This window comes from Corella eumyota, chromosome 7 (genome assembly GCF_963082875.1).
Source record: "Corella eumyota chromosome 7, kaCorEumy4.1, whole genome shotgun sequence".
In the NCBI taxonomy this organism is placed as follows: Eukaryota; Metazoa; Chordata; class Ascidiacea; order Phlebobranchia; family Corellidae; genus Corella; species Corella eumyota.
The window spans coordinates 1,376,639-1,390,088 of NC_137496.1; the positions used below are offsets into that span (position 1 = coordinate 1,376,639).

A 13,450-nucleotide genomic window follows, 5' to 3' on the forward strand; every position below is an offset into this window, starting at 1 on the left:
GTTCTAACATTTCATAAATGGTCTTTAGTTAGTTTTTGTTAAAAGTAATATTGATTTGTAAGTGTTAAGCCAGTATTGTTTTTGTTAATTGTTTTTCTTGTGTACTGAATATTGAATACATTGTAGAGTATTTCAATTGTTGTATCAGTCGAGTTAGACAGTTGCAATTCTGGGCCCATTATCGGTATTATTTTTATATTAACTGAGATCAATCTGTGATCAAGGGGCGTATTTTATTCTCCGATCAACCTATTGTTGGTCACGTGGGGTATAGTTAGACAAACCCTACACCAAGATTTTGATTTGCATTTAAAAATGATAGTTTATTTAATATGTGCATTTTTTCTAGTGCCGTTTAGAGTTTGTTGACTTACACTAAGAAACTTAATTGAAAAACAACTGGATTTATAATCAAAAAAAAATAGAAGCGCAAATATAAACACAATTTTTTTTTTACAAGACAGTATCAGCTTTTAGAACCCTAGAAAAACTTACTATTGGTAGTAACTTACTGCCAATCGGACAAGCCACTAAAAGCTTATAAGCGCATTTGTTAAATTACATTTTGTTACAGAGTGAACTTCATATTTATAAACACTACAAGGTCTTCAACATAGGCACCTAATATTGATAGACGTTATAGTTGTAGTCTATGGACAGCGTGTAGGTACTCGGTCGAAATCACATGGTTTGGGGTAAATTTTTTTCTGTACTGCATTCTGAATTAAAGTAGCTAGTGCGTTCTCACACGAGCCTCTTTTAGATTTAAAATGTTCACATGATGCTTTTGGTGAGTTGTTAATATCATGACAGGAGCAATCATAGGTCCATTTCCAACTGTATATGTGATGAGAATTTGTACACATAATAGTGGACCCAGCAAAATTTACCTGAACAAAAAACAATACGTTTCAGACCAATTCTTCATTAGCACAAACGAGAGAAGTCTAGAGATACTAACATTAAAGGGACCGCTTCTGTCCGAAATACTCTGGGAGAGCACCAGCCAACTTGTTGTATACTGACAGTTTGATCCAGTCGTACACTCCGGACAAAAACAAGTTGGAAATGTGGAAGTAGACCATTTTCCCGACGCTAAACACCTGTTTGACTGGGTTCCCTAAATATTTAACATAAGATTTTATTAACAAAACAAAATCTAATTTAAAATCTCTATAAAATTGTGCCTGACCTTGACTAGATAACCTGTTGGGCAAGAGTAGTTACATTCAGAGCCTGCCCAATTGTAGTTACTGCAAACAACATTCAAATTACGCGGAGGAATCAATGGGGGGCATTCTAAAAAGGTTAATAAATTGTAAAAGTTTGTCAGAGAATAAGTATACAGAAATAGTTAGGACACTGTAAATACTAACACAATAAAGTTTAGGGTTTTTTAAACGTCATTTAACTTAACAACAACCCAATAAAAACAGATTCCATTACATTGAGACTGACAAAGGTAACAAGTAACGTGTGACAGTGAAACAATATTTATTTACAACTAACTGTAGGATCAACATTCTAAGTAATATTTAATACAAAAATGACTCACTCGCTTGATGGCAGATCGGCGTTTTTCTTGTCCAATTACCATTCATTCGACATCTTGTCCTATTGTCACCAATTAGTGTGTGATCTGGTTGACACTGAAATCTGCAAGTTGTTCCGTTTTTAAAGTTAGAATACACTGTGTCAGGTTTCACTTTAATTGTGTTGGTGACATTTTGACAGATCGAAGCAGAAGAGATTGCTTTTGGTGTATGCATTGGTGCACATGTAAAATCTAAAGGGCAAAGGTTTGTAAAATAATACAATACATTTTTACTAAAAAAAGATTCAATATAAAGTTGCAAAGTCATAACAATAAGTGTTTGCACCACTTACATTGCTCACAAAACGGCATGTCAGAGCTGTTCCACGTATATTTGCCAAGTAGATTGTTCTTAACGCATCTTACAACAAACATCTCAGGATATTTTTGTAACAACCTTAACTGATAATGATCGTTGCATGTTAATTTACATTCTGATTCCTTATGGAAACCGTTTGAACAATCAAGAACGCCATTGGCTGGGGCATAAAGAGCTTTGCAACCACCTATATTAGGGGGAAAATATCAACTTAACTAGGATTATAATGAGAAGGTGTAAGTTTTATTTATAAGGAGAAAGGTAATAATGAACATCAGCTGAACCAAGAACTCGTTAAACAAACAAACCTGAGTTTCCAGTAACGTAAATGATTGCTAATATGGCAATCACTGCGACTAAGATTGCAACTGAAGTTGCAACAAACCAACTAATCTTTGAACACAAACATTCTAAACCAAAAATAAATTAAAAATTATATTAAAGCTTAAACAAAAAAAACAAAAATTAAGTATTTTTTTTACTAAAAGAAGTGGATTGTTGACTGCTTGAATTACTAGCTTGACGTGGGATTACTGATGTTGAAGAAGTTGGTTCCTCTTGAGGCAACAATGATTGATTTTCTAAAAAGATAAGATTATGTATAAGTCGGGCAGCGTAAGCTTTATATTTCTAATGGCATTGTATTACTAGCCCAATGGTTTTGGGTTTGAGACGCATCAATACCACACTATTCGCCCTTGCGTTTTAGGTTTATTAACATCTCCAAGCGTTTACAACAACATACCCTTTTCTAAAAACATGTAAAACCGTTCATCCTGATATGAGAAAAATGACGTTGTATGAAATTTGAAATATAGTATAAAACCTTAATGAGTTAAGATAAAATACCAGGAACAACTTGATAGTAGTTTGTATCAGGTTCTTGGGGGTCTTTTTGAGGAAGTTCTACAACATTTTTTGACATAATCTCTTTCTCATTGTTGGGTTCAACAACCTGTGGTCCAACTTTAATAACTAGAGTTTGGGTTGCAGGCATTGGCTCCGTTTTGTTAGGCTTAAAAAATCGTTTAAATGTCACCAAAAAGTCGTTTGGTAAATAATAAATTGAGTGTTATACTCTAGTATTCTTTTTTACTATTTCTTTTCTTATCACAATAAACAGTTATTCATAAATAAACATATTTTTTTAGTTCCTTTTACTAAGATACGATACTTGCTAAAAACTTACCTGAAATATTTCGCCACAATCTACTAATGCACGGTCCAATAATTTCGGGGTAATTCCACTCGTGATTCTTTCCTTTAGTTCTTCAAACAACATTGTGTTTAAGAATTTTTTAACAAATAAACTTAAAACTTGACACTAAATATCGTTCTAAATCCAATTTTAATCTTAAAAATTTAATCCACACTACAAACATAAAACTAAAAAAATTTCATGACGCAGTTCAATCCGACAATGATGTTAATTTGAATAACTTGAAGTGAAACTAAATACCTTTAAAACTTGGCCTTCTGCAAGGCTGGATGTGCAAACAGCTTTCCATTATATTTGGCAAAAAAACGGGAACCGAGGGTTTGGCCAAATATGCTTTGTTGGGTTTAATATCTGTTAAATAAACCTAATATAACTTATAAGCGCAGGTGCGATATTAAAGAATAAATGTAAATTTTATATTTTAAATCACGGGTTTAATTAATTTAGATAACGTAAAATTTATACTACCGTTGGAAATTTGAGTCCCGGTCAAAAGCTCCCATATTAAAGTTCCAAAGCTGATCAAATAGAAATTAAAATTCTGTTTTCATTTAAAAATTAAACAAGTACATAATAGATTGTATTATAAGATTAGGTCCTTAAATATTAGCATGCGTAGAGATAAAAAAATGATAGTACTTAGCTAAAGATAATTTTTATTGACATAGGAGCAAAGACGGGTAATTATTTAAATACTCCTACTTGTAAACATCACAAGACGAGGTTGCTTTAATGTTTAAATTTCCACATTCCGGTGGTGCAAGAGGTCCCGTGATATAATTATCCGAAACCCGGTTTGAAGTAACGTACGTCACATCAGTAAAATTGCATAACTTGAAATTAAAAAAAAATATTAGCAAGTTTTTTTGTGTTAACTAAAAGAGATATGATTTTTGTTTAGAAAAAGTGTTTTTCAGGGGCAGGTTAAAGTTACATGTATAAACAGAGCGCAGAACTACATACTGTACTTATGTAAGTCTTAAACCCACAGCCTTGTGGCTTGTAATACAACGTCATACCTGGAATATTACCCAAACTGTCTGACAAGATATATTTTGCAACAAACTTACCTTTGCCTCAAGATGTTCGTTTAAAACGACGTTGCAAGTTCTCAAGTTTAAATAAAAAATCCCTTTTTGATGCAAATATATCATTGCTTCAACAACGTACATGTAATGGAATAAAAACATTGACGAGTGACAATGCAAAAAATATACGCAACAACATTAAATTGATGCAAAAGTGTAAAAGGTAGGGTTGGTTATAACACAATCTATGGGAAAATGTGTTACAAACTTAATGTTAATATAAGAAAATGTGTCTACCTCATGTAATATGTTTTGCTTGAGTGGCATAATCCATTGTGTTGCATTTCCAATATTAAAATTTTTTATAGGACTGAGTATTGCTGAGAACGCTGAAGCTAGAGAGTGGATGCTTGCTGTTATTGCGGGAATGTTTTTGTACATTGCACTAGTAGACGTAGTATGTATTACACCAACTGCACAGCCTAAACTCACAGTTACCTTATTTAAGTTCAAAGCAACTTCTTTACGACTAAAGGCCCGTTCACACGGCGTACGCAACGTAACGTAAGATTTCGCAACCACTTAAAATGAACAGAGCCGTTCACACTAACAAAAGTTAAAGTTACGTTCGTAAAGTTGCGTAACGAAACGCAGCGCAACGATATCTCGTCGTGTGAACAGGCCTTAATACAATATGAAAGCAATAGAAATTAAATAAAGTTTTCACATTTTAGTGGACAAGATTGTAACTCTGTGCCATGTTTGTAGACATTTTACTTTTAAATTTAGATACAATATGGAAGCAATAGAAATTAAATTTCAGTCGACAAGGATGTAACTCTCTGCCATGTTTGGTACACATTTTAACATTTACTTTTCAATTTAGATGCACGAAATGATAGAAGAACATAGTGACCGTCCCGTTCTGCAATTTTTTCTTCAAAATCTTGGTATGCTGCTAGGCTGGACAATTTTGTTGTTGCTAGCTTTGTACGAAGACCAAATACGTACGGTATTAACATAAAAGCCTACTCAAAATTTCTATACAAATACTTCAAATTGATCTATCCAAAATATTTTAAATGCACTATATACGTAGTTAATTAGTCTTTTTAAAATCAATGTATATATAAGTGAAGCATTTGTAGCTTTGTATCCAAATAATTTTTAAATCTTCATATTGTAAGACACTTGGTTAATTGTATTATTTTTACAATAATTGGACCTTGTTAATAAATACAGCTCTATTATGATGCTTTGTAATATACATGATTAAACAGTTATTGTAATGGAGAAAATCTAATTTCTAGTTCCCAAGATTTTGATTTGCATTTAAAAATGATAGTTTATTTAATATGTGCATTTTTTCTAGTGCCGTTTAGAGTTTGTTGACTTACACTAAGAAACTTAATTGAAAAACAACTGGATTTATAATCAAAAAAAAATAGAAGCGCAAATATAAACACAATTTTTTTTTTACAAGACAGTATCAGCTTTTAGAACCCTAGAAAAACTTACTATTGGTAGTAACTTACTGCCAATCGGACAAGCCACTAAAAGCTTATAAGCGCATTTGTTAAATTACATTTTGTTACAGAGTGAACTTCATATTTATAAACACTACAAGGTCTTCAACATAGGCACCTAATATTGATAGACGTTATAGTTGTGTAGTCTATGGACACCGTTCAGGTACTCGGTCGAAATCACATGGTTTGGGGTAAATTTTTTTCTGTACTGCATTCTGAATTAAAGTAGCTAGTGCGTTCTCACACGAGCCTCTTTTAGATTTAAAATGTTCACATGATGCTTTTGGTGAGTTGTTAATATCATGACAGGAGCAATCATAGGTCCATTTCCAACTGTATATGTGATGAGAATTTGTACACATAATAGTGGACCCAGCAAAATTTACCTGAACAAAAAACAATACGTTTCAGACCAATTCTTCATTAGCACAAACGAGAGAAGTCTAGAGATACTAACATTAAAGGGACCGCTTCTGTCCGAAATACTTTGGGTGAGCACCAGCCAACTTGTTGTATACTGACAGTTTGATCCAGTCGTACACTCCGGACAAAAACAAGTTGGAAATGTGGAAGTAGTCCATTTTCCCGACGCTAAACACCTGTTTGACTGGGTTCCCTAAATATTTAACATAAGATTTTATTAACAAAACAAAATCTAATTTAAAATCTCTATAAAATTGTGCCTGACCTTGATTAGATAACCTGTTGGACAAGAGTAGTTACATTCAGAGCCTGCCAAATTGTAGTTACTGCAAACAACATTCAAATTACGCGGACGAATCAAAGGGGGGCATTCTAAAAAGGTTAATAAATTGTAAAAGTTTGTCAGAGAATAAGTATACGGAAATAGTTAGGACACTGTAAATACTAACACAATAAAGTTTAGGGTTTTTTAAACGTCATTTAACTTAACAACAACCCAATAAAAACAGATTCCATTACATTGAGACTGACAAAGGTAACAAGTAACGTGTAACAGTGAAACAATATTTATTTACAACTAACTGTAGGATCAACATTCTAAGTAATATTTAATACAAAAATGACTCACTCGCTTGATGGCAGATCGGCGTTTTTCTTGTCCAATTACCATTCATTCGACATCTTGTCCTATTGTCACCAATTAGTGTGTGATCTGGTTGACACTGAAATCTGCAAGTTGTTCCGTTTTTAAAGTTAGAATACACTGTGTCAGGTTTCACTTTAATTGTGTTGGTGACATTTTGACAGATCGAAGCAGAAGAGATTGCTTTTGGTGTATGCATTGGTGCACATGTAAAATCTAAAGGGCAAAGGTTTGTAAAATAATACAATACATTTTTACTAAAAAAATATTCAATATAAAGTTGCAAAGTCATAACAATAAGTGTTTGCACCACTTACATTGCTCACAAAACGGCATGTCAGAGCTGTTCCACGTATATTTGCCAAGTAGATTGTTCTTAACGCATCTTACAACAAACATCTCAGGATATTTTTGTAACAACCTTAACTGATAATGATCGTTGCATGTTAATTTACATTCTGATTCCTTATGGAAACCGTTTGAACAATCAAGAACGCCATTGGCTGGGGCATAAAGAGCTTTGCAACCACCTATATTAGGGGGAAAATATCAACTTAACTAGGATTATAATGAGAAGGTGTAAGTTTTATTTATAAGGAGAAAGGTAATAATGAACATCAGCTGAACCAAGAACTCGTTAAACAAACAAACCTGAGTTTCCAGTAACGTAAATGATTGCTAATATGGCAATCACTGCGACTAAGATTGCAACTGAAGTTGCAACAAACCAACTAATCTTTGAACACAAACATTCTAAACCAAAAATAAATTAAAAATTATATTAAAGCTTAAACAAAAAAAACAAAAATTAAGTATTTTTTTTACTAAAAGAAGTGGATTGTGGACTGCTTGAATTACTAGCTTGACGTGGGATTACTGATGTTGAAGAAGTTGGTTCCTCTTGAGGCAACAATGATTGATTTTCTAAAAAGATAAGATTATGTATAAGTCGGGCAGCGTAAGCTTTATATTTCTAATGGCATTGTATTACTAGCCCAATGGTTTTGGGTTTGAGACGCATCAATACCACACTATTCGCCCTTGCGTTTTAGGTTTATTAACATCTCCAAGCGTTTACAACAACATACCCTTTTCTAAAAACATGTAAAACCGTTCATCCTGATATGAGAAAAATGACGTTGTATGAAATTTGAAATATAGTATAAAACCTTAATGAGTTAAGATAAAATACCAGGAACAACTTGATAGTAGTTTGTATCAGGTTCTAGGGGGTCTTTTTGAGGAAGTTCTACAACATTTTTTGGCATAATCTCTTTCTCATTGTTGGGTTCAACAACCTGTGGTCCAACTTTAATAACTAGAGTTTGGGTTGCAGGCATTGGCTCCGTTTTGTTAGGCTTAAAAAATCGTTTAAATGTCACCAAAAAGTCGTTTGGTAAATAATAAATTGAGTGTTATACTCTAGTATTCTTTTTTACTATTTCTTTTCTTATCACAATAAACAGTTATTCATAAATAAACATATTTTTTTAGTTCCTTTTACTAAGATACGATACTTGCTAAAAACTTACCTGAAATATTTCGCCACAATCTACTAATGCACGGTCCAATAATTTCGGGGTAATTCCACTCGTGATTCTTTCCTTTAGTTCTTCAAACAACATTGTTTAAGAATTTTTTAACAAATAAACTTAAAACTTGACACTAAATATCGTTCTAAATCCAATTTTAATCTTAAAAATTTAATCCACACTACAAACATAAAACTAAAAAAATTCCATGACGTAGTTCAATACAACAATGATGTTAATTTGAATAACTTGAAGTGAAACTAAATACCTTTAAAACTTGGCCTTCTGCAAGGCTGGGTGTGCAAACAGCTTTCCATTATATTTGGCAAAAAAACGGGAACCGAGGGTTTGGCCAAATATGCTTTGTTGGGTTTAATATCTGTTAAATAAACCTAATATAACTTATAAGCGCAGGTGCGATATTAAAGAATAAATGTAAATTTTATATTTTAAATCACGGGTTTAATTAATTCAGACAACGTAAAATTTATGTCACCGTTGTAAATTTGAGTCCCGGTCAAAAGCTCCCATATTAAAGTTCCAAAGCTGATCAAATAGAAATTAAAATTCTGTTTTCATTAAAAATTAAACAAGTACATAATATAGTTGTATTATAAGATAAGGTCCTTAAATATTAGCATGCGTAGAGATAAGATAATGATAGTACTTCGCTGAAGATAATTTTTATTGACATAGGAGCAAAGACGGGTAATTATTTAAATACGCCTACTTGTAAACATCACAAGACGAGGTTGCTTTAATGTTTAAATTTCCACATTCCGGTGGTGCAAGAGGTCCCGTGATATAATTATCCGAAACCCGGTTTGAAGTAACGTACGTCACATCAGTAAAATTGCATAACTTGAAATTAAAAAAAAATATTAGCAAGTTTTTTTGTGTTAACTAAAAGAGATATGATTTTTGTTTAGAAAAAGTGTTTTTCAGGGGCAGGTTAAAGTTACATGTATAAACAGAGCACAGAACTACATACTGTACTTATGTAAGTCTTAAACCCACAGCCTTGTGGCTTGTAATACAACGTCATACCTGGAATATTACACAAACTGTCTGACAAGATATATTTTGCAACAAACTTACCTTTGCCTCAAGATGTTCGTTTAAAACGACGTTGCAAGTTCTCAAGTTTAAATAAAAAATCCCTTTTTGATGCAAATATATCATTGCTTCAACAACCTACATGTAATGGAATAAAAACATTGACGAGTGACAATGCAAAAAATATACGCAACAACATTAAATTGATGCAAAAGTGTAAAAGGTAGGGTTGGTTATAGCACAATCTATGGGAAAATGTGTTACAAACTTAATGTTAATATAAGAAAATGTGTCTACCTCATGTAATATGTTTTGCTTGAGTGGCATAATCCATTGTGTTGCATTTCCAATATTAAAATTTTGTTGAATTCGTGAAAAGAACTGGTGTACGTTACCAAATATATGATATTCCAAGACGTTTCTATGCAACAAATAATAACATTTAGAGAAATTTTAAAGTACTTTTGTTTAAATGTTAACGTTAACATTGTCGAGCACGTTACTTTGTGTATACTTTCGTCTGAATAGGAATAAGAAAACAAGCTAAATAATGTTATTGTATAAATTCATACTCACCCAACTAAAGATTCACATACAAAGGTCCCGTAATATAATACAATGTTTCTATGTTTTAATGTTCTCAGTGCATTGGCTTCTCGTTTAAGATCATCGAGGCGTCTAAAATAAATATTCAATATAAAGTTTCTGCGATTTTTAATATTGTATAACGTATACGCTGTAGTTTAAATAATTTATACGAAAGCACAATAAAAATATTTCAAGGTTATACTTTTTAGTTGCGTCCTTTTTTAAGATACATTTTATTGTTGCGAGCTTTTTTTCGTTTAAATTTTCTTGGGTCGTTAATCTGACTGTTTTATATTCTTCATCATTCTCAATATCATCCACGAAAATAATCTGATCTTCATGAATTCCTTTAATTTCTGCCAACAACTGTGTCTTTAAATTATTCAAGTCCATCTTAACCGGCAATAAAAATCTAAACTAAGTAGATGCTAGAATAATATTACTCGAACGATTGAGAAAAAGATATTTCGATAAACAAACATTTAAAGTTCCTCATTTTATTTGAGATTATGGGGATTTTTATCTAAAAATACCTTTTCCCTTTCTTACCAAAGGTTCCACAAAAGGATATTGCTATGGCTTAATTCAATACCTTACAATTTTACTATATACTTAAGGAAGGGCAATGTTTTAAGGAAGGGCAATGTGTTTACTTGAACAGTGTAGGAACAAAATGAGGATAAATTTTATAGAAAGCACATTTTCTAGCTTTTGCACTATTTGGTGAAACTTTTATAACGATATATTAATAAAACTTGATTAGTTAAAGTTGTATTTTGCTAAAAACTTAAATAATATCAATATAAGTGCAATTTATTTACATTAGTACGACGCTAATGCATTAAAGTGTGGTCTTGTGCACCATCTTGCGGTCGCTTGCTTTTGGTTAAAAATGTTTGGTTTGGGTTATTTAGTAAACAAAGACCGAAGTCATCAGGTCACAAGACAAGTTTAGTTTAAAGAAATGGTAGGCGATAGTTGCTTTGTCATGTGAAATACTACTCATGTAAAGAAATACCTAATATATTAAAAGGTATTGTTGCAATAAAATACCGTTTAAAATAAGCTAATTCTACATTATTGGATGTTTGGTAATTAATTAACTCAGTCTGCCAATAAAAGATTATACAAGTTGTGCAAGCGTGTGATTTGTAATAATTTGGCTAATAGTTGCTGTTTTGTGTAACCAGATCTTAAGAAAACAAATTATTAAGGTATAGGAATGTTGTGATGTAAAACGTTATTACACAAATTTACTAAATGGATATGAACGAAAGACAACCCCTTTTGCTGGACATAAATGGAGCAGACCCACAAGCTAATACCTTATTACATAATGGACATGGTTACCAGGACCAGCCACCTCCATATACCCCTTCAGTACAAGCTACACCAATTATTGATGAGGGTAGCACCCCAATTAGCACTAACTCCGGGGTCCCCTTTATAAACTGTCGAGTATGCCAGACTATTCTTCATGTTGAAGGTAAAGTTCACCTTCATGTTATTCAGTGTTATTCCTGTGGGGAAGCAACCCCTATCAGGCCTCCCCCTGAGGGGAAAAAATATGTCCGATGTCCTTGTAACTGTTTGCTTATCTGCAAAGAAACATCTGAGCGGATTGTATGCCCACGACCTAATTGCAAATTAGTAATTAGTCTAAGACCAGTTTCTTCACCTAATCGTCATCATGTAAGAAATCACAACTCAAGGAAAATTATTTGTGTTTATTGCCATTCCACTTTCAGTTGTAGTGATACTATTCCTGTAGGTTATAGCCGTTGTCCAATTTGTCATGGCCGTTCTTCATTTGGAAAAGAATACAAACAGACGAGAGTTCGACTGTATTGTGTGTTATTGTTTTTATCTGTAACCGTTGCACTTCTTGTTACCCTTCTATCAATTGAAAAGATTATTCATAATGCGTCGACATTTTATTCTGTTGTCGGTTCTTTTTGTTTTCTAAGCATTGTGTTTTTACTTCTGCTTGTATATTATTGTAGAATGAGAGTAAGTAGATATGAGCGTACACCGGCACTTCAATACACATAACTGCAATATTTTTTCAACTAAATGTACAAACTTACTAAATTAATATATTGTATAGTTACTCAATTTTTCATGTGTGATAATTGTGTTTTTTTTATAAAGGCCTCATTTTTGTTGATAAATTGTATTCATAAACCTATTATTTGTATTTACTTTGCAATTTATGCTGTTAAACCCCTTATTGATTTTAGAATATGTTTAAACCTAATACAAATAATCATGTATTGAACAATGGGTAACTTAATTTATTGTTATATGTGAAGATTGAATTTAAGTGCAGTCAATAATGGAAAACAAGGAAGCAGTTTTGGAATGGGGTCAGTTAACAGCATTAGAAGGAACTATGCAAATCACTGGTTCAATGTTAAATATGAGAAATCCAAAGATGTATAAAATAGAAAAACCAAAGAGTGTAAAATGTACAGATACCCCGAAACTTGTACGTGACATTCCTGTTTGCCAATATACAAAAACTGCTTTAAAAATACAAGAATACATCAACGACACTGAAATTGCTGACATTGATAAGAAAAAACTTGCTAAATTTCAAGCGTCAATTCCAACTGAAAATTCTCCTAAACTTCGGAAAGTTCTATCAGCACCACCTTTGCTTGAACCGAAATTTGAATCCCAATCTTACGGTTTACGGACTTCCGTTGTTGAGGCTTTAATAAGAAAATCAGTAGCAACAATTGCTTTCAAAGCTGGCTTTATTAGAACTACAAACTCGGCATTAGATATGCTGGAATATGTAACCTCTGAATATTTTAATAAGCTTTCAAAATCTCTGAAATTAATATATGAGAATCAAGCTATAACAGGTCGAACTGGGATGTACGATGCAGTTGACCAAGTGTTGCATGATCATGGTGCAGGTAATGTAAATGATCTTGTTAAGTTTTATAAACATGATGTAATAGAGCATAGTGACCGCCTGATAAAAGACATTACAAAAAAGGTGCAAACTGAAAATAGGCTTGCCAAAAAGAAAACCAAACCTCCGATAGCTAAAATAAAATCAGAAGTTCAAGAACAAGACTTATCATGGACTTATCCTATGCCTGAACAATCTACTAGTTCAAGGTGGTTACCTTTTGTAAAGACTGAGTCAATAAGCAAAGCACAAGCAAGCTCTTCCTACACAGTAACCAATCAAGTGGGTGAACACTCAGCTTATATTAACACATTTCGACCAATAAGTCCACAGAATGACGATGATTATAAACCTAACAAGAAAAAAATGCGAGGGAATAGTAACTCAACTGGATTTTCTATGACACAAAACTTTGAAAATTTGCAGTAATTGTGTTTATTTTGCTTTAAAATTTAACTAAATTAAAAGCAATGTAATAAATGTAACGTAACCTTAGTTTATTTGAAAGGTCATGATCATTTTGTGCATTAAATTTTTATTGCCCTTGTATTTACTTTTTTTCATGTAACATTAAAACTATTTCATTTCGTTTAGGT

At 32.4% G+C, this 13,450-nt stretch overlaps 5 protein-coding genes across 5 annotated transcripts; 3 read left to right on the forward strand and 2 right to left on the reverse strand.

The window, feature by feature from the left end:
- Positions 1-303: 303 nt before the first annotated feature.
- On the reverse strand, positions 304-3,195 carry LOC145759577 (uncharacterized). The gene is made up of 9 exons (XM_082573427.1): positions 3,103-3,195; positions 2,763-2,928; positions 2,396-2,494; positions 2,222-2,323; positions 1,888-2,100; positions 1,556-1,786; positions 1,193-1,299; positions 962-1,120; positions 304-890 (listed from the first exon to the last, which is right to left on the reverse strand). Exons 1-9 carry the CDS (start codon positions 3,193-3,195, stop codon positions 651-653), a joined length of 1,410 nt encoding a protein of 469 aa, XP_082429553.1. The 3' UTR covers positions 304-650.
- A 548-nt stretch (positions 3,196-3,743) lies between these two features.
- Positions 3,744-5,211, forward strand: LOC145759579 (zinc transporter ZIP12-like). The gene is made up of 3 exons (XM_082573429.1): positions 3,744-3,747; positions 4,529-4,719; positions 5,047-5,211. Exons 1-3 carry the CDS (start codon positions 3,744-3,746, stop codon positions 5,182-5,184), a joined length of 333 nt encoding a protein of 110 aa, XP_082429555.1. The 3' UTR covers positions 5,185-5,211.
- A 161-nt stretch (positions 5,212-5,372) lies between these two features.
- LOC145759449 (uncharacterized) lies at positions 5,373-10,337 on the reverse strand. Its single transcript, XM_082573286.1, has 16 exons — positions 10,134-10,337; positions 9,920-10,021; positions 9,641-9,764; positions 9,386-9,481; positions 9,018-9,148; positions 8,784-8,833; positions 8,556-8,666; positions 8,288-8,367; positions 7,948-8,113; positions 7,581-7,679; positions 7,407-7,508; positions 7,073-7,285; positions 6,741-6,971; positions 6,378-6,484; positions 6,147-6,305; positions 5,373-6,075 (listed from the first exon to the last, which is right to left on the reverse strand). The coding sequence occupies exons 1-16, from the start codon at positions 10,322-10,324 to the stop codon at positions 5,836-5,838; spliced, it is 2,202 nt and encodes a 733-aa protein (XP_082429412.1). The 5' UTR covers positions 10,325-10,337; the 3' UTR covers positions 5,373-5,835.
- A 788-nt stretch (positions 10,338-11,125) lies between these two features.
- LOC145759943 (type I phosphatidylinositol 4,5-bisphosphate 4-phosphatase-A-like) lies at positions 11,126-12,008 on the forward strand. The gene has a single exon (XM_082573796.1). The coding sequence runs from the start codon at positions 11,192-11,194 to the stop codon at positions 11,981-11,983; it is 792 nt and encodes a 263-aa protein (XP_082429922.1). The 5' UTR covers positions 11,126-11,191; the 3' UTR covers positions 11,984-12,008.
- Positions 12,009-12,266: 258 nt separating this feature from the next.
- LOC145759940 (uncharacterized) lies at positions 12,267-13,448 on the forward strand. The gene has a single exon (XM_082573793.1). The coding sequence runs from the start codon at positions 12,267-12,269 to the stop codon at positions 13,281-13,283; it is 1,017 nt and encodes a 338-aa protein (XP_082429919.1). The 3' UTR covers positions 13,284-13,448.
- Positions 13,449-13,450: the final 2 nt, after the last annotated feature.

What these genes read in the sequence shown, in the direction of transcription:
- LOC145759940 (XM_082573793.1), top strand. Translation starts at nt 12,267, where the DNA reads ATGGAAAACAAGGAAGCAGTTTTGGAATGGGGTCAGTTAACAGCATTA.
- LOC145759577 (XM_082573427.1), bottom strand. Translation starts at nt 3,195, where the DNA reads ATGTTGTTTGAAGAACTAAAGGAAAGAATCACGAGTGGAATTACCCCG. An exon ending in CATGCCGTTTTGTGAGCAAT is followed by an intron (nt 1,787 to 1,887) that starts GTAAGTGGTGCA and finishes TTTGCCCTTTAG; the next exon opens with ATTTTACATGTGCACCAATG. An exon ending in CAACAGGTTATCTAGTCAAG is followed by an intron (nt 1,121 to 1,192) that starts GTCAGGCACAAT and finishes TTAAATATTTAG; the next exon opens with GGAACCCAGTCAAACAGGTG.
- LOC145759449 (XM_082573286.1), bottom strand. Translation starts at nt 10,324, where the DNA reads ATGGACTTGAATAATTTAAAGACACAGTTGTTGGCAGAAATTAAAGGA. An exon ending in ATTGTGGCGAAATATTTCAG is followed by an intron (nt 8,114 to 8,287) that starts GTAAGTTTTTAG and finishes CGATTTTTTAAG; the next exon opens with CCTAACAAAACGGAGCCAAT. An exon ending in CATGCCGTTTTGTGAGCAAT is followed by an intron (nt 6,972 to 7,072) that starts GTAAGTGGTGCA and finishes TTTGCCCTTTAG; the next exon opens with ATTTTACATGTGCACCAATG.
- LOC145759579 (XM_082573429.1), top strand. An exon ending in GTTCACACGGCGTACGCAAC is followed by an intron (nt 4,720 to 5,046) that starts GTAACGTAAGAT and finishes TTTTCAATTTAG; the next exon opens with ATGCACGAAATGATAGAAGA.
- LOC145759943 (XM_082573796.1), top strand. Translation starts at nt 11,192, where the DNA reads ATGGATATGAACGAAAGACAACCCCTTTTGCTGGACATAAATGGAGCA.